The following is a 22,546-nucleotide window of genomic DNA, read 5'->3' as shown; positions in this document are numbered from 1 at the left end:
GTTCACATTATATCAATTTGGAAGGGAACAACAGTTTATACGCATGAGAAGAGAATGCTTATTGGTCGGCAAGTGGACACAGCAAGGGGCACAATGCCTCTACCAAGCAGAGTCCACTTGCCAACATGTTAGCACTCTCTTCTCATGAAGTATAAATTTTTGTTCCCTTTACAACTGGTATTCCTGTAAACCTGTCCTAATGAGTGCAAGATGACAAACTTCAACAGCATGTCTCTTTTTCCATCAATACTCAAGGTTTATGCTACACAAAAACTATTTGTATACCCGAGACAGGTTCAATAAAGACAAAATTCAGGATATCAACAACAGATTTTGTCTCACAGTTAAGTTAATAGTTTTTTTTAATGGGTGGCATGGTGGCGTAGTGGTCAGCACTACTGTCTCACTGCGCTGAGGACCCAGGTTCGATCCCAGCCCGGGTCACTGTCCATGTGGAGTTAGCACATTCTCCGATAGTTTGCGTGAGTTTCACCCCACAACCCAGGGTAGGTGGATTGGTCATGCTAAATTGCACCTTAATTGGAAAAAATTATTGGGAACTCTAAATTTTTTTTTTAAGTTAAGAATTTTTTTTATCTTACAACATTATATCAATATTTGAATGTCCTTAATATCAGGAGACACTTACAACACAGCACACAATCCAACTTAAAAGCATAGCAGGGTTGGGCCAAGCAGCTCTGGGAGCAGAGCAGCAACCAGAAAGAGAGAACAGAGAAGGGATTTTTTTTTTAAATATTCATTTACGGGATATTGGCATCACTGCTAGACCAGCATTTATTTCCCATCCAGAGTTGCCACCTAAAGGTGTTGGTGAGCTGACTTCATGAACCGCTGCAGCCCCTGAGGCATAGAGACACCCACAGTGCTGTTAGGAAGGGAAGTCCAGGATTTTGACCCAGTGCCTGTGAAGGAACACCAATATAGCAGGGGCTGGTTTAGCACAGGGCTAAATCGTTGGAAAGGCAGACCAAGGCAGGCCAGCAGCACGGTTCAATTCACGTACCAGCCTCCCCGAACAGGCGCCGGAATGTGGCGACTAGGGGCTTTTCACAGTAACTTCAGTTGAAGCCTACTTGTGACAATAAGCGATTTTCATTTCATTTCATATTTCCAAGTCGAGATGGTGAGTGCCTTAGAGGAAAATCTCCAGGTGGTCGGGTTCCCAGGTATCTGCTGCTCTTGTCCTTCTAGATCGTAGTGGTCGTGGGTTTGGAAGATGGTCGTGAGTTTGGAAGGCGCTGCTAAAGGAACCTTGACAAGATTTTGCAGTGCATCTTGTAGTTGGTGCACACAGCTGCCACTGTTCGTCAGTGGTGGAGGGATTGAATGTTTGTGGAAGGGGTAGCAATCAAGCGGGCTGTTTTGTACTGAATGGTGTTGAGCTTCTTGAGTACTGTTGGAGCTACATTCATACAGGCAAGTGGAGAGTATTCCATTACACCCCTGGCTTATGCCTTGTAGATGGTGGCTTGGCTTTGGGGTGTCAAGAGGTGAATTACTCGCCGCAGGATTCCTAGCCTTTGATCTTTAATCTTTATTAGTGTCACAAGTAGGCTTATATTAACAATGCACTAAAGTTACTGTGAAATTCCCCGAGTCGCCACACTCAGGGGTCTGTTTGGGTACACTGAGGGAGAATTCAGAATGTCCAATTCACCTAACAAGCAAGTTTTTCGGGACTTGTGGGAGGAAACCGGAGCAACCAGAGGAAACCCATGCAGACACAGGGAGAACATGCAGACTCCGCACGGACAGTGACCAAAGCTGGGAATCAAACCCGGGTCCCTGGCGCTGTGAAAGATATCCTAGTTCAAGGTTATCTTACGGTTAAAGTGCAGGTTCATTCGGCAGTTAGGCAGGCAACTGAAATGTTAGCAGAAAATTTATGTCGAGAGGACTAGAATACAAGACCAGGGATGTACTTCTGAGGCTGTATAAGGCTCTGGTCAGACCCCATTTGGAGTATTGTGAGCAGTTTTGAGCTCTGTATCTAAGAAAGCATGTGCTGGCCTTGGAAGGGGTCCAGAAGAGGTGCACAAGAATGATCCCTGGAACGAAGAGCTTGTTACATGAGGAGTGGTTGAGGACTCTGGGTCTGTACTCATTGAATAGAAGGATGAAGGGGTATCTTATTGAAACATACAAGATGCTAAGAGGCCTAGATAGAGTAGACGTGGATAAGATGTTTCTACTAGTAGGAAAAACTAGAACCTGAGGCCACAGCCTCAGACTGAAGGGGCAATATTTTAAAACTGAAATGAAGAGAAATTTCTTCAGCCAGAGGGTGGTGAATCTGTGGAACTCATTACCGCAGAAGGCTGTGGAGGCAAATCACTGAGTGTCGTTAGACAGAGATAGATAGGTTCTTGATTAATAAACGAATCAGGGGTTATGGGGAAAAGGCAGGAGAATGCCGATGAGAAGCATATTAGCCATGATTGAATGGGACTTGATGGGCCGAATGGCCTAATTCTGCTCCTATGTCTTATGATCGTAAATCACACTGTAACAGGCTGGGAAGTCAGGATTAAAGTAATATCTGGTAAATGGAGTTTGGTCACAGATCAGCCTTGACCTCAATTAATGAAAGAACAGGCCAGATGTGGATAAATGACATCTTCCTGTTCCCAGTTCCCAATAAACCTGGACTCAAACATCAGCTGTCAAGTGACAATGATTAGATCCTCTCTTGTAGGAGATGCCCACCATTTGTGCGGCGCGAATGTTCCTTGCGACTTGTCAGCACAGGCCTGGATATTGTCCAGATCTAGCTTTGACAAATAGTTATCCAGAGTCAGAACATTAGCTCACTTCTCTCTCCACAGATGCTGTCAGACCTGCTGAGATTGTCAAGCATTTCCTGCTTCTGTGACAGATTCCAGCATCCTCAGTAATTTGCTTTTGCATTATTATCCAGGCCTTACTGTAATTGAACATGCACTACTTCATTATCTGAGCATGTATCTGCAAACATCCCCATAACTGACCTTATTGATGAAGAAGCTGAAGATAGTTGGGATTAGGACACTACCCTGAGGAACTCCTGCCGTGATGCCCTGGAGCTGGGATGATTGACTTCTAACCGCCAGAATTTTCTTCCTTTGTGCCAGGTATGACTCCAACCAGCGGAGGGTTTACCCCCGATTCCCATTGACTCCAGTTTAGCTAGGGCTCCTTGATGCCATACTCGGTCAAATGCGTCCTTAATGTCAAGGGCAGTCACTCTCACCTGACTTCTGGCATTCAGCTCTTCTGTCCATGTTTGAACCTAGGCTGTAATGAGGTCAGGAGCTGAGGGACCCTGTCAGAACCCAAACTAAGCATCCGTGAGCAGGTTATTGTAAGTGCCACTTGATAGTATTGTAATCATTGTATTGTTGATAACTCCTTCCATCACTTTGCTGATGATGGAGAGTAGAGTGATAGGGAGGTAATTGGCTGGGTTGGATTTGTCCTGTTTCTTGCGGACAGGACACACTAGGGCAATTTTCCACATTGCCAGATATATACCAGTGTTGTAGCTGTACTGCAACAGCTTGGCTCGAGGTGAGGCAAGTTCTGGAGCACAAGTCTTCAGTACTATTGCTGGATTATTGAATCATAGAATTTACAGTGCAGAAGGCGGCCATTCGGCCCATCGAGCCTGCACCGGCCCTTGGAAAGAGCACCCTAATTAAGCCCACGCCTCCACTCTATCCCCGTAACTCCACCTAAACGTTTTGGTCACCAAGGGCAATTTATTATGGCCTATCCACCTAACCTGCATAACTTTGGACTGTGGGAGGAAACCAGAACACCCGGAGGAAATCCACGCAGTCACGGGGAGACAGTGGCCCAAGCCGAGAATCATACCCGAGGCCCTGGAGCTGTGAAGCAACTGTGCTAACCACTATGTTACCGTGCTGCCCATAGCCTTTGTAGTATCCGGTGCCTTCAGCCATTCCTTGATATCACATGGAGTGGATTGTATTGGCTGAAGACTGACAACGGTGATGCTGGGGACCTCTGGAGGAGACTGAGATGGATCATCCACTCGGCAGCACTTTTGGCTGAAAGTTATTGCGAATGTTTCAGCCTTGTCTTCTGCACAGATGTGCTGGTTGGTGGAGCCAAGGGACGGGATCAGCATGAGTAGAAGGAGGGCAAAAATGATAGTGGAGTATCAAACAGAGAAATATAAAGCAGAGGAGAGGCCTGGGAATGTGAGCACCTGGATAGTTTGGTAAACATTGCAACCAAATATGTCCACAATCTTGAATGTCTAAAAATGTAACAGTAGGTACACATGGGCATGAAAAACATTTTCAACCAAGGATTAGTAAAATGATCAAAGAAAAACTTGCATTTATGTAATGCCTATTATGGCATCCCAAGGTGTCAATAAGTGATTGTTGTATCATAGCAACGTCCCTTCAAAAGGAACAAGAGAACATTTAAAAAATATTCTTTCATGGGTGTTGGGTGAAAGACAGCACGTCTGACAGTGACAGGGATGTGACAGGTTCCCATGTTCCCATTTCTATCAATGTGTAATTTTGAGGGGAAGTGATTTGTACTGTACGTGGTGTGAATGTAAAGAACCAATTTTAACACTGCTCTCTGCTGGTAAATAAAATTGCATTGGATCACTTACTGTAGCATTCTCTAAGTGTTTGCAACTGCCGAATGTAATGCTGAGGAAGTCGGCCACTGCGTGACCTTGGCAGCATCATTTATATTTAAATGCCGGAGGCCCACATAGTAATGCTCAGTTCCCCATGATTTTTACTCTAGATTGTGGCAAAACACCAGTGAAACACAACAGTATTCAAGACTATGGCCCAGCTAAGTGTGTTTTTTTTAGGCAGGGGCATCATCAATATTTAAATGTCAGGATACTGTTGAGAAAAGGGTGGTAAGGTGGCGCAGTGGTTATTACTGCTGCCTCACGGCACTGAGGACCTGGATTCGTGTGGAGTTTGCACATTCTCCCAGTGTCTGCATGGGTCTCACCCCCACAACCCAATGATGTGCAGGGTAGGTGGATTGGCGAAGCTAAATTGCCCCATAATTGGAAAAAATTAATTGGGTACTTTCAATTTATTTTTTTTTTTAAAAGGATACCGTTAAGAAGAGTCAGTTCCACAAAGTTGTATTTATTTCGGACTTCGGCTGAATGACCAATGAAGCCATGGTCCCCTTAAGTTTGTTTTTTATGTTTTATTACGGTTCCTTTTCGAGCCAGGAGGAGAAGAACTGCTCCTTCCAACCCCACAGGGAAACTATGATGCACCCAGTCCCCAAGGCTTTGCACCTTGCATCCCCACCACAATTTTCATCAAATACCCGACCCCCATCCCGACAAAAGTCTACAACAATCTAATTTAGGGCAGAAAATCAATCCTTCGGGGCCCCTGGAGGCAGCCCCCTGAATGAAGTTTCATTTCCATCACTGGCCTCCTCCTCATTCCTGTTAGTTATCGGTGGTCAGCCATCCATCCTTTGAAAGTGGACTATGAGTTGAATTGGTCTCACATCAGTAGTAATATAAGCGTTTCTTGCACCCAGGCCCGCACATATTCCACTCATCTTCCCAGTTAAAATTAGGATTTCGGATTGAACTTTCAGACAGAGGCTCTCTGTTTGAGATAAGAATATATGTGCCTGTGCAGAAGGGAAAATTGGCCTCCTGCAAAAACCCAATGAGGATGCAGCCAGTCTCCACCTCAAATATGAGTGCAATGACTATGAGCAATCTTTAATGTACGAGACTGCTCAATCATTAACTATCTTGTTTCTGCATTCCAGGTACCAGCAGGAAAAGGGGGAGAAGAGCAACTCTGAGCTGTCACAGCCCCAGTCCCCAGACCACTTCGGAGGAAGAAGCCTCAGAATCCTCAGAGGAAACATAATACTAATCGCTTATTGTCACAAGTAGGCTTCAATGAAGTTACTATGAAAAGCCCCGAGTCGCCACATTCCGGCGTCTGTTCGGGTAGGCCAGTACAGGAATTGAACCCGCACTGCTGGCATTGTTCTGCATTACAATCCAGCTGTTTAGCCCACTGTGCTAAACCAGCCCCATGAAACATGGTCACAGCATTCACCTGCACTCACTGCCAGAGCAGATACACAAAGCTTTGGTGGGCCCAAGTTTTCGAGCAGGCTCTACAGATAGAACATCAGAACCAAATGTGCCAGCCACTTTAATCCCACCATGTCGTAATAGTTCCAGGATTAATGGCTTCTTAATTAGGACGAGCTCAGAAGCAACAATAGGCATGAATGCTTCTGAACTGCTCAATCTGGTGTGTCCACAGTTGGCGCAGGCAGTGATGGACAGGATCTCTTGGAGGACTGCTGGAGAACAGATCCTCACTGATTCCGAATTATATGATGAGTCTCTGAATACAGCCCTATGAGACCGCTTGGAGATGCAAAGGTAGGTACGAGAACATCAGATAGAGTTACCGGTGGCTGTGTGCAGACTCGACCGAAGGCTAGAGGAGTCCGTCTTCAATCTATCTGCTGTCATGGCTCCAGCATGCAAGCTCTTGGATGTCTCCATGGGAAGGGTGTCAGCCAACTTGGAGACACAGGTCCAGCAGAATGCGCAGTTTCTCTCGGACCTGCAATCAATCACTCTAGCCATGGATGTAGTTCAAGAGTCACTGGATAAGAGGGGGATGGGGAACCTCAACCACCCTCCAGATGCCCTTTCTCTGCAAGGAGTCAGGGAGCTGTCACCTGGCACCCAAATGGAATAGGGCCACCAGCCTGGCACACCAGGACACCCCAAGGCTTTCCTATTGCTCCACCTCATCTCTGCCAGTGACACATCACCTCCAGCAGGTCAGGCCGAGGAGGTGCACCTGCACCGGAGCAGGAGACCCTTAAAACGCCGGGACCCTTTGGGCCTCGGCCCACCAGAGGACACCAGCCAAGGCCATCTTAGGAAACAGGGCATTACAGGTGGCCTCCACCACTCAAGTGAAAATGTCAAGGCTGCACCTAGACATAGCGGTGGAGATAGAAGTATTGATGCACAGGTGGCTGTGAGGTATAACCTTCACATTTGAATTTAACCGTTTGCAAGACACATGGAATAATTCCTTCAAAATTTCTTGGTGATGTAAGGCTCCAGAATGTTGGCCCCAATTAAGTCACCCACATTATCACAGAGTTAGTATGTTATTTGTGCAAGATTAGACAATGATGTGTCGAAGTGCTGCCTGGCCAATACTCCTGTCAGCCAAATTTTATTGCTAATCATGTTGTGGCATCAGGAGATGTGCTCATCGAGCTCATTACATTTACAGCTCTGTAGCACTGATGTCAGTTGTAGTTTGGTGGAACTACCAAACGGTACTTGGACACTGAAGTCATAACAATTGAAACCCATATGTTACCATAACTGTCTGGAGGAAGAGAGGGTGGGCACATTCAATGCTGGATGTCTTTCCTTGGTGATTTGTCAGTTTCAGTGACCATATAGCCGAACAAGGCAAATACGGGTACATAGAACATAGAACGATACAGCGCAGTACAGGCCCTTCGGCCCACGATGTTGCACCGACATGGGAAGTCAAAAACTAAAGGCCATCTAACCTACACTATGCCATTATCATCCATATGCTTATCCAATAAACTTTTAAATGCCCTCAATGTTAGCGAGTTCACTACTGTTGCAGGTAGGGCATTCCACGGCCTCACCACTCTTTGCGTAAAAAACCTACCTCTGACGTCTGTCCTATATCTATTACCCCTCAATTTAAGGCTATGTCCCCTCGTGCTAGCCACCTCCATCCGCGGGAGAAGGCTCTCACTGTCCACCCTATCTAACCCTCTGATCATTTTGTATGCCTCTATTAAGTCACCTCTTAACCTTCTTCTCTCTAACGAAAACAACCTCAAGTCCATCAGCCTTTCCTCATAAGATTTTCCCTCCATACCAGGCAACATCCTGGTAAATCTCCTCAGCACCCGTTCCAAAGCTTCCACGTCCTTCCTATAATACAAACAGTATTATATAGTACAACAGGCACAATAGCCTTGATTGCAAGAGGGTTTGAATGTAGGATTTAAGAGCTGTGGCTGCACTCAGCAGAAACCATCACCTGTCCTCACATGGAGATTTATTTGACCTGCTTAGAAAGGATATCAGAAGTCCTTGGGTAAAGCGATTGCACTCAAATTTAGTTCAAAATCATTGCATGACGGGAATTTTAGTGACTTAATAGAGAAAAGAGAGAGAGAGAGAGAGAGTTTAGAGTGGGCTGTGTGCTGTACCACCTTGAGGAGTGTGATGCTATCGATGTGATGCATAGCCAACTTTTTCAGGCATCTCAGGTCCATGCAGAAAAAATTCCATCTTGGCTGGTGGAACCAAAGTCACAGGTCATGGATTTGCACTAATGCAAAGATCATCTAGGAATGAAACCAGTAAAGCTTTTGGTGATTGCAGCGTCCTGAGTGGTTGCACCTCAGAAACCCATGGTCCAGGTTTGATCAGTGAGGACACTGCAAATAAACCTCAAACAGCACTACGTGACAAACATATCAAGGTTTCTGGCTTGATGATATGCGAGTGGCAATTTGGGGAGCGCAGTAGCAAGATGTGCTTCATTAACCTGCATTGATGAGCGATGACAAGGGGACGTATGGTGATCTTACATTGCTGCTCCCCGCTAAGCCATCCATCTGCTTCTGCATGGAAGAGTAATCTGCCTGATCAGCACTCCTTTGGGAGCAGGTGACAGGAGTGCATTCCTAGTTCCTTCATCTTTGAGGGGAGAGAGCTGGCTGATGGTAAATTAATCTGAGGATCACCACACCTAGGCGAGGGGTAATGTTGAGAAAGCAGGGCCTTGATCAATACAAACGGCAGTAAATGAAATGTAAATAGACCATCTGTTTTTGCTGTAGTAGTTTTGTTTTATCTCCTTTGTCTATTCCACGTGTTCTTTTTTGTTTTTCCAATGTTCTCCGTATATGCTTGATAACACTCATGTAAATTTTGACCACTTTATAGCAGAGATGTAAATTATTTATAACCTTGGTTAGGAGGGACACAATTGTAAGATGGAGCGATATGAAGCAAAGATTCAGCTGTCATAAATGTAAAACTCCAATAAAAGCATTTTAAAAGAAAAGGTGCTGGGGCTATCCAGATTACAAAGGCAATTATGAACATGTGTCAGCACATTACTCCTTCTGAAAGGTGGTATCTATCAGATTGGCATGGGCATGTCTGCCACATCTGCACCCATCAGTGTCCCACCACCTTTTTGCTCATAGCTAATTTCTCTCAAAAGTTCTATGTTTTGTTAAGTTTAAAGAATTATCAGTACTCTTTGTCTGCCCTGATGCTGGTTAATCATTTGAATTTGCTAAACTACAGTTAAATGCGTAGCATTGGACGTTCTCCCATGACCTTACGTAACTTTAAATGGAATAATAATTTCACCCATGCCCTCTTCAGGTCCATGTGCATGACAGCTTATAAGTGGCTTGAACTCATGTCTGCTAAGGCCTCTTCATATGGCTCATCAACACCCTGGCACTCGTCAGATCCAACCCCTTAAATGTCATCCTGGTCAGAGTAGGGATCTTGTACTTCCATGTCTGCCTCAGGCAAGACGTCCCCCATTGCATGACGAGGTTGTGCAGCGTGGAGCAGACAATGATGATCCTGGACACCTGCTGTTGTGAAAATTAGAGAACCCTGCCTGAGCGGTTCAAACATCAGAAACACATCCTCAGGAGGCATATAGTCTGTTCTATCAAGGACCTGGTGGAGGATGTGTACCTCTCCGCTCTAGAGCACTCTAAACAACGAACTGGGATCATCAGAAACATCTTCTGGAGGTACACCTTGACCCGAGAAGCCAACCCATTAATCACCATCTCTTTCAAAGATCTAAACGTAAAGGTAAAGTCGCCAAAATCCCAGATGACCAGAGGCTGCTTTCATCTTTGAGGGGAGGGAGCTGACTGATGGTAGAGAGCTGACTGATGGTAAATTAATCTGAGGATCACCACACCTAGGCGTGGGGTAATGTTGAGAAAGCAAGGCCTTGATGAATAACCTTAGCCGATACAGGAATTGAACCTGCACTGCTGGCTTTGCTTTACATCACGAACCAGCGATCTAGCCAATTGAGCGCCGGTGACCTTCAATGCTGCTGACATGGAATGCCCTCCAAGTCCTTACGGCTGCAGAAATTCCTGTTGGAAAATGTGAGCAACCAGGACAAGTGAAAGCACCTATGGCATTGCCTTTCACTTATTTCCATGATTGCGCAGTGCCTGCAATATATCCGTGGTCAGTCCGCTAGTTTCTGTTGCATTCGCAATTCGTCAAGAGCATCTTGGATTTCTTGGCGACACATTCCCTTCTGCTGCTCTGGAAGCTCCTCTTCCTGGACCTGTGCCAATCAGCAACAGGCCCTTCTTCTCCTCATTCATAGAGAGCAAGAATTAAGGCAGGATTGCCTGCAGCCTGCATTCTCAATGCCTTTTTGTATCTGTGAACACATTGTTTAGACACATTTAATAAGTGCTGCCTCTGAGTTTCCCTCCATCTCCAAGCCAGTAGGCCAGCACTAAGCCTTTTGCCTGTCCTCCTTCTAGACATGACATTCGCAGCCCACCCCTTCCAGGTGGAGGATATCCTGGAGAACCACAGATGGGTGTTCCTTCACTTCATACATGATTGTGTATGCAGACAATGCGCCTTGACCTGGGTGACGATAGCCGTGTCTAAGAACCTTCCATCAGACAATTTCCTCCATAACCCTGAACACTCTATAGAGGGAACATAACCTTAACATGATTGAAAGAATGTGTCAAATTTATGTGTAGACAGATACAAAAAGGCATCGAGGCTGCAGGCTGCAGGCAACGCTGCCTTCATTCTTGCTCTCATACAAATGAGGAGAAGAAGGGCCTGTTGTTGCTGACTCTCAGCCATGTCCATTTAGCTGGGATTTTGGAGGTTTGGAGTGACATCAAGCTGCAGTTCCAACAGTCATGCCCCTTGATTGAATTCATCTTCATCTCTTCTTTCCTATCTATGTCAAGTACAGATAGCCAATTACACCGACTCACTTGCACTTCCATATCTTAATGGATTCTCGCATGAATGCGGCCCATTAGTGATGGAGCAATGTTCCTTCAAGAAGAGTGCTCAGCTGAGCCTGGTTCTCCATGGCTTGAGAAAATAATTGATAGAATGCCCCTTCACTTCGCCCAGAAAACAGGTTATTAACTCCTCCTACCCACTTTGAGACCCCTCCCCTGTAATTTTTTCTGAATCTTTTTCGAACTGCGTCATTAGTTTGGTAAGTAGAAGATAGTTCTTTTTCAGTTCACGAGTGCTTCCAGCACATTCTAACTACCACCCAAGTTTCTCAGATTCACCTCCACAGTCACTGTCTGATAATTCCTCTTCCTCCCTGTGACCATCCAGCCTTCCCCATTACCCTTGACCCCATTATTATTTGTTGACATCCCTGTCCTCCCCACCATTTCCTTTAATGTTGATGTGCCAACCCAGAGGAAAAAACAGTAAAACGAGGAAATAAGAATCCTGGTCTGATCTGGTCTTGTATACTTTCAAATGGAACACCAGTAAAATGGGGAAAGAAGAATACTAGTCTGAACTGCTTTTCCTACTTGCTGAAAAGATGCATGCCCCTCTTGAATCTGACCCCTCCTGTTCTGAAGGTGAGCTGCAACCTTACTTTTGGAGACCTCCCACCATGAGACCATCTACTATCCCCCCCATGACACCTAAACGTCCACTGCATACCTCCAACTGTCTCCCCTCAATGTAATCGGGCCTTCTGTATCCTAGTACCATGCTTCCAAACTCAAAGACTAAATGCAATAAATGAAAGATAACACCTTTTACACAATTCCCCTACAAGACCATCACTGCCCAAAGAGGCCACCCGGGCTTAAGACCAACGTCAAGCCATACATGCCATGCTGGCTACTCTAACATGCCCCCTGGTACTCTGGCTTCATTCCCTGGGTAAGACTCTGAAATGTGTCTCCCACAGTCTGGCTTCTAGAAATATTGACTTTCTAGCAGGTTCACTGTTTGGTCAAAGACTGTTGATGATATGGGAATGCACAAAAACCATAGCTAAAACAGAAGCTTTGAGCAAAGTAGTATTTCCCACAGCCTCATGTTTGATGCCATTCATAAGTTAAAACAATTGATGTCATTAATAAATAATTTTGACCTGGTAGCAGCAGAAGCCCGCTTTTAGGGTCCCACACCCTAATGACACAAATAAGACAACGGTGTTGAAAGTTATAATGCATTCAGTCAGTAACTGGCTACAAATAACAGCTTTCTCACAATATACTGTGCATTTGCAACGATACCTGAAATCTCCTCTATGGTGCTGGCTCTCATGTCCAACAGGACTGTCCCATTGATGATACAACTCCTCAACTCAAATAGGCTGTGAAGTGACAATGTAGCAACATACGGTTTGCTCCATCGATCGCCTCCATCTTCAACGTCCTCCTCAAATTTTAACCACCTGAATTCACAGACATACAGCTGAGTACATAACACGCTTAAATGACTCACCACATCATTTATTAAGATGAACTACTGTACTGATACCAATCTGAAAGATGGCATTTTGAGTGCTGCATTTTGTCAGCCCACACAGACATTTTATTTTAGAGTACAGTAGTCAGTACATGAAGATCTTATTTTCCAGGTGCAAAAGTATATATTTAATCACAGTATAAGACACTGCTAAACTATTAAGAGCTACATATGTATTTCTGACTATTCAAATAATTTTCTAATATTTCAAGAGCTTCGTTATCAAAGTTCAATAACCTAAACAAGAAATTGAACATTATTCTCCAGAAGTTTGAATTTTTATTGACAGATCACATGTCCTGGATGTCATGCCTTAGAACCAATTATGCAATATGGGCCTGAAGTTTACTGGGGAAGGGGAGTGGGGGAAACTTATTGCTTACCAAGCACCCACCCTTTCACCCGATACAAAGGTCAGTGGTTGCAAGTCTACTGACATTAAAAAAGGCTTTGCTGCAGCTATAAGTTGGAGGTGACCTTAACAAGGTAATTGTAGGACTTCCATCCCTCAGGGCTGCCAGCCACTGCGTAGTCCCAAAGTGCCAGAACTCAGTAGTGACAGCTGCTGGGACTGCAAGCAGTCCCCAGGGGAAGGAACATGGAGCCAGACTGGAAGTAGAGTCCGGAGTTTGTGGACCGAGAGGAATCATAAACTCGAGAGAGAAACAGAGAGAGAGGGAAAGAGAGAGGGGGAGGGAGGGGTGGTAGTGGGGTGAGCAATGGAGGCGGGGCGAGAGGGGACGGGGTGGGGAGTAGCATCTTGTGGGAGTGCCCCCGATGGGCACATGGCATCCCCCAAAGGAGGTATCCAAGATGGTGAAAAAACAGACAGGCCTCGTTCATCCCACCCTCCCCGACTGCACCTATGCAGAAGACGAACAGACCCTTAATTGGCCAGTTCAGGGGTTCAATAGGCCTGTTCACTCAGGTCTGGCAATGCAACTTTCTTAAATGACTTTCTGCTATGCCTTTGATTTAGGCACACTGCTCATAGGTCAGACTGCAGTTTATTTTTCATGTTTTCAGGGTCCATCCTTTACCATCACCATCGTGTCTCACTAAGAAGTCTAGAAGTTTATATAATTGAACGTAAACTGCTTATGGTCAGCTCATAACTATATACATCTCCAAGGTACAGCCTTACATGAGTGTCGCGTCCATGCTGGCTTCTGCTAGACTCGAATACACACTGTACTATCATGTGACTCTCTACATCACTATGTGGGCACTTGACAACCTTACCGTATATCTGTACATAGTTCTTGTAGTTGATAAATTAATGCAATTGACTGACTTAAGACTATGAAGACTTAATTAAGACATACTGAATGGTATCCAACATCCCACAACAAATAGGCTGAAGGGTTGGTGAACTGGCTGAGTTCTTAACCACCCATCGTATTATGGAGGAAAGGTTGAAGGGCAGCAGGCAGGCAGTGGGATATCCAACAGTCCTTTTTTACATCTGCTCCACCCCCCATCTGAATATATGATGGCTGGGGCCCATAAAGCTGTCCCATTCCAGAACTTCAAAATCTGCTCAAGATCATGGTATATACAGAAATTAACTAGTGCGAATATTAAATATCATGTCCTGTATGGCCATGTTTTAAATAGTTTGCTCCACTCTCTCCAAAAGAAGTTGCCTCCTTCTGTACATACATCTTGGCAGGTATCTGGCCCTGCCCACCCATGCAAATTCTTCAAGTTTTACCCTGTATAGTATTTGGCCCCATGCCCCCCCCCCCCCCCCCCCCCCCGGAATGCGGGCACCTTGTCACTGCCCTATTTAGTAGATGGGCATCATGTCCAAGCCCAGTTCATTCCTCATGGACACATTTTCAACAGAGTTCAGTGGAACAGAGAGCATTGGTTGATTTCCCTTAACCCAGGACTGTAAGACCAACAGGGAGGTGGTGGCGTTGTGGTATTGTCACTGGACTGTTAAACTCGAGACCTAGAGTCATGCTCTGGGGACCCAGGTTCAAATCCTGCCACTGCAGATGGTGAAATTTGAATTCAATAAAAATCTGGAATTAAAATTCTAATGATGATCATGAAACCATTGTCGATTGTTGTAAAAATCCACCTGGCTCGTCCTTTCGGAAAGGAAATCTGTCATCCTTACCTGGTCTGGCCTACATGTGATTCCAGACCCACAGCAATGTGGTTGACCCTTAACTGCCCCTTGAAGGGATGAGCAATAGATGCTGGCCCAGCCAGCGATGCCCACATGAATAATTTTTTTTTAAAGTGCAGCAACCACTGATACCACACTCCCACCACCCAACCAAAGCTAACATGGGCCAGCTTCTCAGTGCCTTAATCAGCTAAAACATCAAAAAGGTACATGGCATCAAAGAAAACTGAACATTACCAGTTGCATTTGTTGAATCAACATGCAGAAAGCAAAATCACCTTGCAGTCTCTTTCCATTCCGTATCTTCACCATGATGCATGCAGATTTCATCAAGTTCAGTGAAGAGGTCATGAGGGATATGTTCTTCGTCATCATCTTCTGTTCCAAGAATAAACTGCACACGCTGGGATGGAGTATCTGAAATACATTAAAACTAAGAGCTAAGAAATAAAAGTTATGAGTGACATTTTTATGACATTTTTGATGAACAATCAGAGCACTGATTATTAACCTATGTCTATCTTTCAGTTGTAGGCTGACTCTCACACATTTTTGGCATTTGCTATTTTTAGTCCTTTAAATTAATTTAATTGAGGCTAATGATCTCCTCCATAAGGACGTTGCAGGAAACTTCAGAAAAGCTGTGTCTCATGCTTCTTATTGCAACAGCGAAACAAGTAAATCAGGCAAATTGTTTCAAGAGATATGTAGCCCTTTTAAGGAGACCTGGGGGGGTCCCACAGGAAATTGCACAGGAAAAGTGTCTGTGCTGTAGCTTTTCCAATGCGATTGGACGGACAACCCATTAATCATATTGAGATGAGTTCTGGGAGTTAAATCTCCTGTGTCCTCATCTGTACAATTTTTTGATCGCTTCCCATCAATTCAACCACTACACTCCTGACTCCAGCACCATATCCCATTAAAATGAGAATTAGTGGCCCAAGTCTTCAGTCTCTGGATCGGAAACGGGATACATGACGAAAGATGCATGTCGGGACCCTGCGGAAGCCCTGACCTCCGTGTGAATGGCCCAGGAATTTTCAATTTCTAATGGGCATTTTGGCTCCTCCCTGGGACCCTCCACGAAGGTACCCATGTCCAAGTTAGCATCGTAAACTTCGGGGTGGGATTCTCCGACCCCCCCACCGGGCCGGAGATTCGCCGGGGGGGCGGTTTTTCGATGGGGCGGGAATCGCATCGCGCCGGTCAGGGGCCGTTGGCAGTGGCCACCCTGGCGATTCTCCACTCCGCGATGGGCCAAGTGGCCGCCCGTTTTCGGCCTGTCCTGCCACCATAAATCAAAAATGGTCCTTACCAGCAGGACCTGGCTCCGCGGGCAGCCTGCGGAGTCCTCGGGGGTGGGGGCACAGCCTGGTCCACGATTGGGGCCCACTGATCTGCGGGTGGGCCTGTGCCGTGGGGGCATTCTTTCCCTCCGCGCCGGCCACTGTAACGATCCACCATGGCCGGCGCAGAGAAGAACCCCCCTGCGCATGCGCTGGGGTCACAATAGAACACGCTGGCGCTCCCGCGCATGCGCCAACTCGCGCCGGCCGTCGGAGGCCCTTCGGCGGCATTTGGCACGGCGCCAACCCCGCCGACGAGAGCCTAGCCCCTGAAGGTGCGGAGGATTCTGCACCTTCCGGGCGGCCGACGCCGGTATGGCCCACCCCGCCGGATAGCGGAGAATCCCAGCCTAGGTGTCTGACTTCCCTGAATACTTACCCAGCACATGTTACACAGAAAAATCCTAGTGTAACTCTTGGATAACTACAGAACTGACCCTCCATCACTAACACCCACTGACCACCGATTACACCTATAAACACCACAAGACATCGGAGCAGAATAAGGCCATTCAGTCCATCGAGTCTCCTCCGCCATTCAATCATGTCTGATATGCTTCTCATCCCCATTCTTCTGCCTTCTCCCCATAACCCCTGATCCCTTTATTAATCAACAGCCTATCTATCTCTGTCTTAAAGACACTCAGTGACTCAGACTCCATAGTCTTCTGCAGCAATGAGTTCCACAGATTCACCACCCTCTGGCTGAAGAAATTTCTCCTCATCTCAGTTTTAAAGGATCGTCCCTTTAGTCTGAGATTGTGTCCTGTGCATCCATTTTTTCTGACAAGTGGAAACAAGTGGAAACGTTCTCTCCACGTCCACTCTATCCAGGCCACACAGTACCCTATAAGTTTCAATAAGATCCCCCCTCATCCGTTGAAGAAAAAAGGCAAGGTTTTCACAGAGTTGAGCTGAGTCCTGTAAGTTTCAATAAGATGCCGTACCAGCCTCCCCGAACAGGCACCCGAACGTGGCAACTAGGGCCTTTTCACAGTAGCTTAATTTGAAGCCTACTTGTGACAATAAGCGATTTTCATTTCAAGATCCTCCCTCATCCTTCTAAACTCCAACGAGTACAGACCCATAATCCTCAACTGTTCCTCATACAACAAGTTCTTCATTCCAGGGATCATTCTTGTGAACATCCTCTGGACCCTTTCCAAGGCCAGCACATCCTTCCTTAGTTATGGGGCACAAAACTGCTCACAATACTCCAAATGGATCTGACCAGAGCCTTATACAGCCTCAGAAGTACATCCTTCTCTTGTATTCTAGCCCTCTCGACAGGAATGCTAACACTGCATTTGCCTTCTTAACTGCCAACTGAACTTGCAAGTTGACCTTAAGAGAATCTTGAACAAGGACTCCCAAGTCCCTTTGTGCTCATGATTTCCAAAGCCTTTCCCCATTTAGTAAATAGTGTATGCCTCCATTCGTCCTACCAAAGTGCATAACCTCACACTTTTCCACATTGTATTCCATCTGCCAATTCATTGCCCACTCTCCTAGCCAGTCCAAGTCCTTCTGCAGCCCCTCTACTTCCTCGATACTACCTGTCCCCTCTGCATATCTTTATATCATCTGCAAACTTAGCAACAGCGCCCTCAGTACCTTCTGCCAGATCATTAATGTATATTGTGAAACAGTAAGAAGTCTTACAACACCAGGTTAAAGTCCAACAGGTTTATTTGGAATCACATCCTTTCGGGGCATAGCTCCTTAATCAGGTGAGGCTGTCTCTGATGCCAGCACGCTCCCTGATGCAGACACAGGAATCTGTCCTTCCCTCGTGACAAGTAGACAAGGAGATAAAAGAAATATCATGGGAACTAACCTTGCAGAGCAGAAGCCTCTGTCATGCTAGGGCTTCTTATTAGATCCAATTACGAACCATTAATGTTTAAAGAAAAAATTCAAACAACCAGCAATAAACTGACAGAAGGACACAAGATTTCATGTTTTTAAACAAAAATAAACTTTATTATGTACTAAATAGAATTAAACAAAGTAAGTACTATTAACTTATGTTACAACACCCTGGGCTAGTGCATGGTCAATTCCAGCCCCACGGACCTCGGAGTCCCAACACAAATGTTTGTATAAAATTCCCAAAGTCATTGGCCCTTGACTGCCCAATAATTTACAGTCACCAGTCACCAATTGAAACACAATTACTGTTTATTTATAACAGAAACCAAGATGAAATGTACAGTAATTCCAACGGAATAATGGCAAGTTAACCAACAGCCCCCTTTTAACCATTCCACCCTGTACCCACAAAAGACAAACAAACATAGAAGGGTATAAAGGGGTGGAAAATAATAAGGATCAAAATAAAAAGAAAGATGAATCCTTGCTTTTGCTGTTGATTTCTTTGCAGCATTCTGACCTCCTGGCATGCTGAGCTATCAAAGCCACCAGTGTACAGTTGTGGTGGTCTTCTGGCAAACATTCATTCAATATTCACCTCAGCACTAGGATTTCTTTTGGATAGTCACTTTTATTAAACTGGGCCTTCAGCTCCAGGTTTGCATTCAGGCTTCTCTCTTCCTGTGCAGACACTTGATTTCGCATGAGCCCCTGCTTCCAGCTTGTGGACTGACTTTATCATAGAATCCCCACAGTGCAGAAGGGGGTCAGTCAGCCCATTGAGCCTGCGACGACCTCTTAAACCACACTTAAACCTGCACATCCCTGGACTTTTCTGCAATCTGAAGAAAACCATGCCCAGACTTTCTAGAGCGAGGGAAAAGCCCTTAAACTGGAGTTTCTGAGAGAATTTATCATGCCAGAGAGAGAAAATCAAAGAAGCTTCTTCCAGCCTCTGAGCTCAAAGTGAAACTGAAACCACCCAGCCTTACTGGGGGGGGGGGGGAAAGAGACATTCCTGAGAAATCAGAACTAATCAGCATGGGCTATCAGCAAAGCTCAACATTTTCAGCGAGTTTATTGGCTGACAGACACGTCCATCAATCTGAGCCATCACTGACATCAGTCTAATCCCTCTGGAAGCTGCTTGTTTGAATTAAGAGCAGCACAACCCTCTGGAATCCGCTGGTTTGAATTACAGACAGCTTCATGCAGACTGCTTTACCTTAAGGTCACAGGTCAATCTTCAGTTTTAACCAGCCCAGGCTTCTGCTCGAATTACAGGCACAGTCCCATTGATCCTCCATGTATTAAAGGTTAAAATGTTTATGTTATTCTCTAAGTCTGAATAAAGATTGTAGACTTCCAGGTAACACAAATACTTTATTCAGTGGGTTCATTCTGTCTCCAGAGCTCAATCAGACGTAATACAGTCGAGAGGCAAAACAAGTGAAGCTAAGGTAAGCTACCTATGCTGAGCTGTCTCTGTCTGCTGCTGCTCACTAGCCCGGTGCTTCTAAAAGAGGCGGATCCTCCCTTTATACCCGTCTCTGATGCTGCCCTCTAGTGATGCTGTGGCTGTTACATCTGTCTGTACTCCCTGGTGTATGTGCAGATGTACAGATCACTAAATTCCCCACTTTTTATTTGACATGTTTTCTGTGCTGGTCTCATGAATAACAAGTGGTTGAGTGGGAATCTGCATATCTGCACACTTTGAAAATAATAATGGTGATACAGAGCCACTTAACTGTGTTATGAATCCATTGTGAGAAATGTCCGTTGTCGTCTTGTTCGTGTTCTGTATTTTCGTTACAAATCTAGTCTGTCGGGTTTCTGCTGGAGTGTCCTAACGGTTGGAGTAGTGATGATGGTTTGATGTCGTTGAGTGCGCTGTCTGGCATTATGTGGTGAGGGACGTGCTGTTGACGAATGGACACGTTCACCAGTGTAGGAAATACTGGTGTTTGGGGTCGAATCTCAAATATATCCCGGCGGTTGCGCTGAAAGAGTATTCCAGCTGCCGATTTGACAAAGTAGGACCACGGTGCCGCCTGCCTGATCACTGTAGCTGGATCAGACCATACTCCTTCTGGGTCCTTGATTCTGATGGTGTCACGTATTGTCAGTGGCTTGCGTGGGATCCCGTGTTGATCATAGTATCATTTTTGTTTGGAGCGTAGTACCCGCATTTTGTCGAGAACTGGTGCATTGCCGGGGTCTCGGAATTGCATTGCTGGTAGGGTTATCCGGATGTCTCTGTCGAAGAGCATTTGCGCTGCTGACAGTCCTGAGCTCAAAGGGGTTACTCGGTACGATAACAGAGCCAGGTTGATGTCGGATCGTGAATCGGTTGCCTTGCTGATGAGTCGTTTAATGATGTGGCCACATTTTTCCCCCTTTCCCATTTGATTGTGGGTCGCGATTCTGTATTGGACCGTTGTCTGACATGGACTTTTTCCTGTGCTTGCAGTATTGATTCGGTATGTCATGTCATCTTTCTTGAAAACTGGTTTGCTTGTTTACTGTGGGGCAGATATGAATTCGCAAGAGTCGTTATCATGCCATGTTGTACAGGTCATTGTTTCATTGTTGTTGTTTTTGTTGTTTCTGTCTTTGTTGTTTCCGTTGTTGTTTTTGTTGTGCTTGTTGTTTCTGTTATTCTTGTCTTCGTTGTTGTTGTTTTTGTCATGCTTGTTGTTGTAGTTGTCGTTTTTGTTATGCTTTACGTTGTTGTTTTTGTTGTTGTTCTTGTAGGTTTTGTCGTTATGCCTGTAGCTTTTTTTGGTTTGTTATGCTTCTTGTTGTTTTCGTTGTTGCTACTGTTGTTCCTGTTTCTGTTGTGCTTCTTGTGGTTCTTGTTGTGCTCAATGACTATTCTGTGTGGATAATTCAAGTCATTCTCAAAGTCATTTGTGTCGGTGTCCTTTTTGGCATCTGATGTTTCATTGAGCGTTTCTTCTTGAGGATTGTGAGAATGATTTGATGTTGCATTGATCTTGGTGACATCAGTCATTTGTGGTTGATGTGATTCCTCTTTGATTCCTTGGTACACCTCTTCTAGAGTCAATCCTGGTTCACTTCAATCAGCATTGATTTCTTGGTGCTCCACTTTTGGAGTCATTTCAGGTTCACTTGAATCATCATTGATTTTGTGGTGCTCTTTTGGAGTCATTGCCGGTTCATTCGAATCATCTTTGGTTTCTTGGTGCTCCTCTTCTGGAGTCAAAAACTTCACAATTTCATTTTCTGGTAGGTAGTTTAGAGTAGGTGAGGTTTTAATTGACGTGCTCTCACTGGACTCAGTGTAGTTCCACTTTGATTGTTGAGTGCTTCTGTACATACGAGCGGAGATCTGTCAATCTCGATGTAATCGTGCACATCTTGCATGTCGATCATGATCGCATCGTCACTATTCTCACATACAGTAGGTAGACATTCAGTGTCTTGTTGGTTAAATGAGCTGGATAGACTTTTATAGTCTTCTTCTGGTGGCTCAAATAAGCTGGGTAGACTTTCATAGTCTGCTGCTGGTTTCTCAGATAAGGTTGATAGACCTTCATGGTCTTGTTCATGCAAGGATTTTGCTATGGAGTCTTGAGTTGCTTCCATTTTGGAGTCTGTCAATGAGCTCTCTATGGAGGCCTGTATCGCACTCTCTGTGGAGTCTTTCATCGCTCTCTGTGTGGAGTTGTGCAGTGGTCTCGCTGTGGTGTCTTTCATCGCTCTCTGTGTGGAGTCGATCTGTGCTTTCTGTGTGGCGTTGTTTTCTCCTTGGCTGATTGACAGGCTGCTGTCATCCAATATTTCAACGATCTGCCATTGTATCATGGTATTGGATTCACCATGAGTAGATTCGTATTGAGCTTTTCAACCATGTTGCTGATGCTATGATCATCATGTCCAAAGAACTCATCCATGCCTGAGTAGTATTCTTCAATGTACAAATCATCTCTTTTTGTTTCACATTTGTTATTGTGCTCTTCATGTTCAATGAACAATTCCTCTTCTTTAGTTTCGGATTTGTCACTGTGGTCTTCATGTCCAATGAACAAATCATCTTCTTTGGTGTTGGATTTGTCATTGTGCTCTTCACTTTGGGTGGTGCAAACTGCTTGTTCCAGGGTGCTGCAGAGGCTATTTTCAACTGCTGAGTGAAGCTCAGGCTTTGTTCTGTCTTTTGAGGTAAACAATTGTGTTTGTAGCTTTAAAACTCTTTTTTTCAATTTTCGGGTATTTCCCCTGGCCAGACTGAAAATGCGCAAGAAGGCTGCTGCTCAGAACTTCAGTCTTCTTCTGTTTAAACCCTGCCTCTGCCTCGTGGTGAGTATTCGCGCATTTTACCAATTTCATTTTCTAGATAATGATTCTGTGTTTGTAGAGACTCAAAGTACTGATTTTGTTTTTGTTCCTAATCAAGGCATTTTTGTATAGCGATTTCTAGAGTTAGATACTTATTTTGTGAAAGTCCTTCCCTCCAATTTTTATCAGATTGTCCAGAAACTACTTGATCCATTATCATATTGTCTCTGAAATTAGCATAATCACAGC

The 22,546-nt window shown here is 45.1% G+C and overlaps 1 protein-coding gene across 3 annotated transcripts in view; it reads right to left on the bottom strand.

Moving 5' to 3' along the window:
- LOC119961978 (sodium-driven chloride bicarbonate exchanger-like) overlaps positions 1-22,546 on the bottom strand; it is a 466,097-nt gene that overhangs the window by 266,893 nt on the left and 176,658 nt on the right. For all 3 annotated transcript variants that reach the window (XM_038789664.1, XM_038789662.1, XM_038789663.1), the window contains exons 4-5: positions 15,053-15,191; positions 12,400-12,560 (exon numbers count right to left, since the gene is read on the bottom strand). In XM_038789664.1, coding sequence (XP_038645592.1) covers positions 12,400-12,560; positions 15,053-15,191 — 300 coding nt within the window. The remainder of the gene's footprint in view (positions 1-12,399; positions 12,561-15,052; positions 15,192-22,546) is intronic.

This window comes from Scyliorhinus canicula, chromosome 2, assembly GCF_902713615.1.
Source record: "Scyliorhinus canicula chromosome 2, sScyCan1.1, whole genome shotgun sequence".
Classification (NCBI taxonomy): domain Eukaryota; kingdom Metazoa; phylum Chordata; class Chondrichthyes; order Carcharhiniformes; family Scyliorhinidae; genus Scyliorhinus; species Scyliorhinus canicula.
Note: the sequence above shows the minus strand (reverse complement) of the source record. Positions and strands in the feature narration are given on the sequence as shown.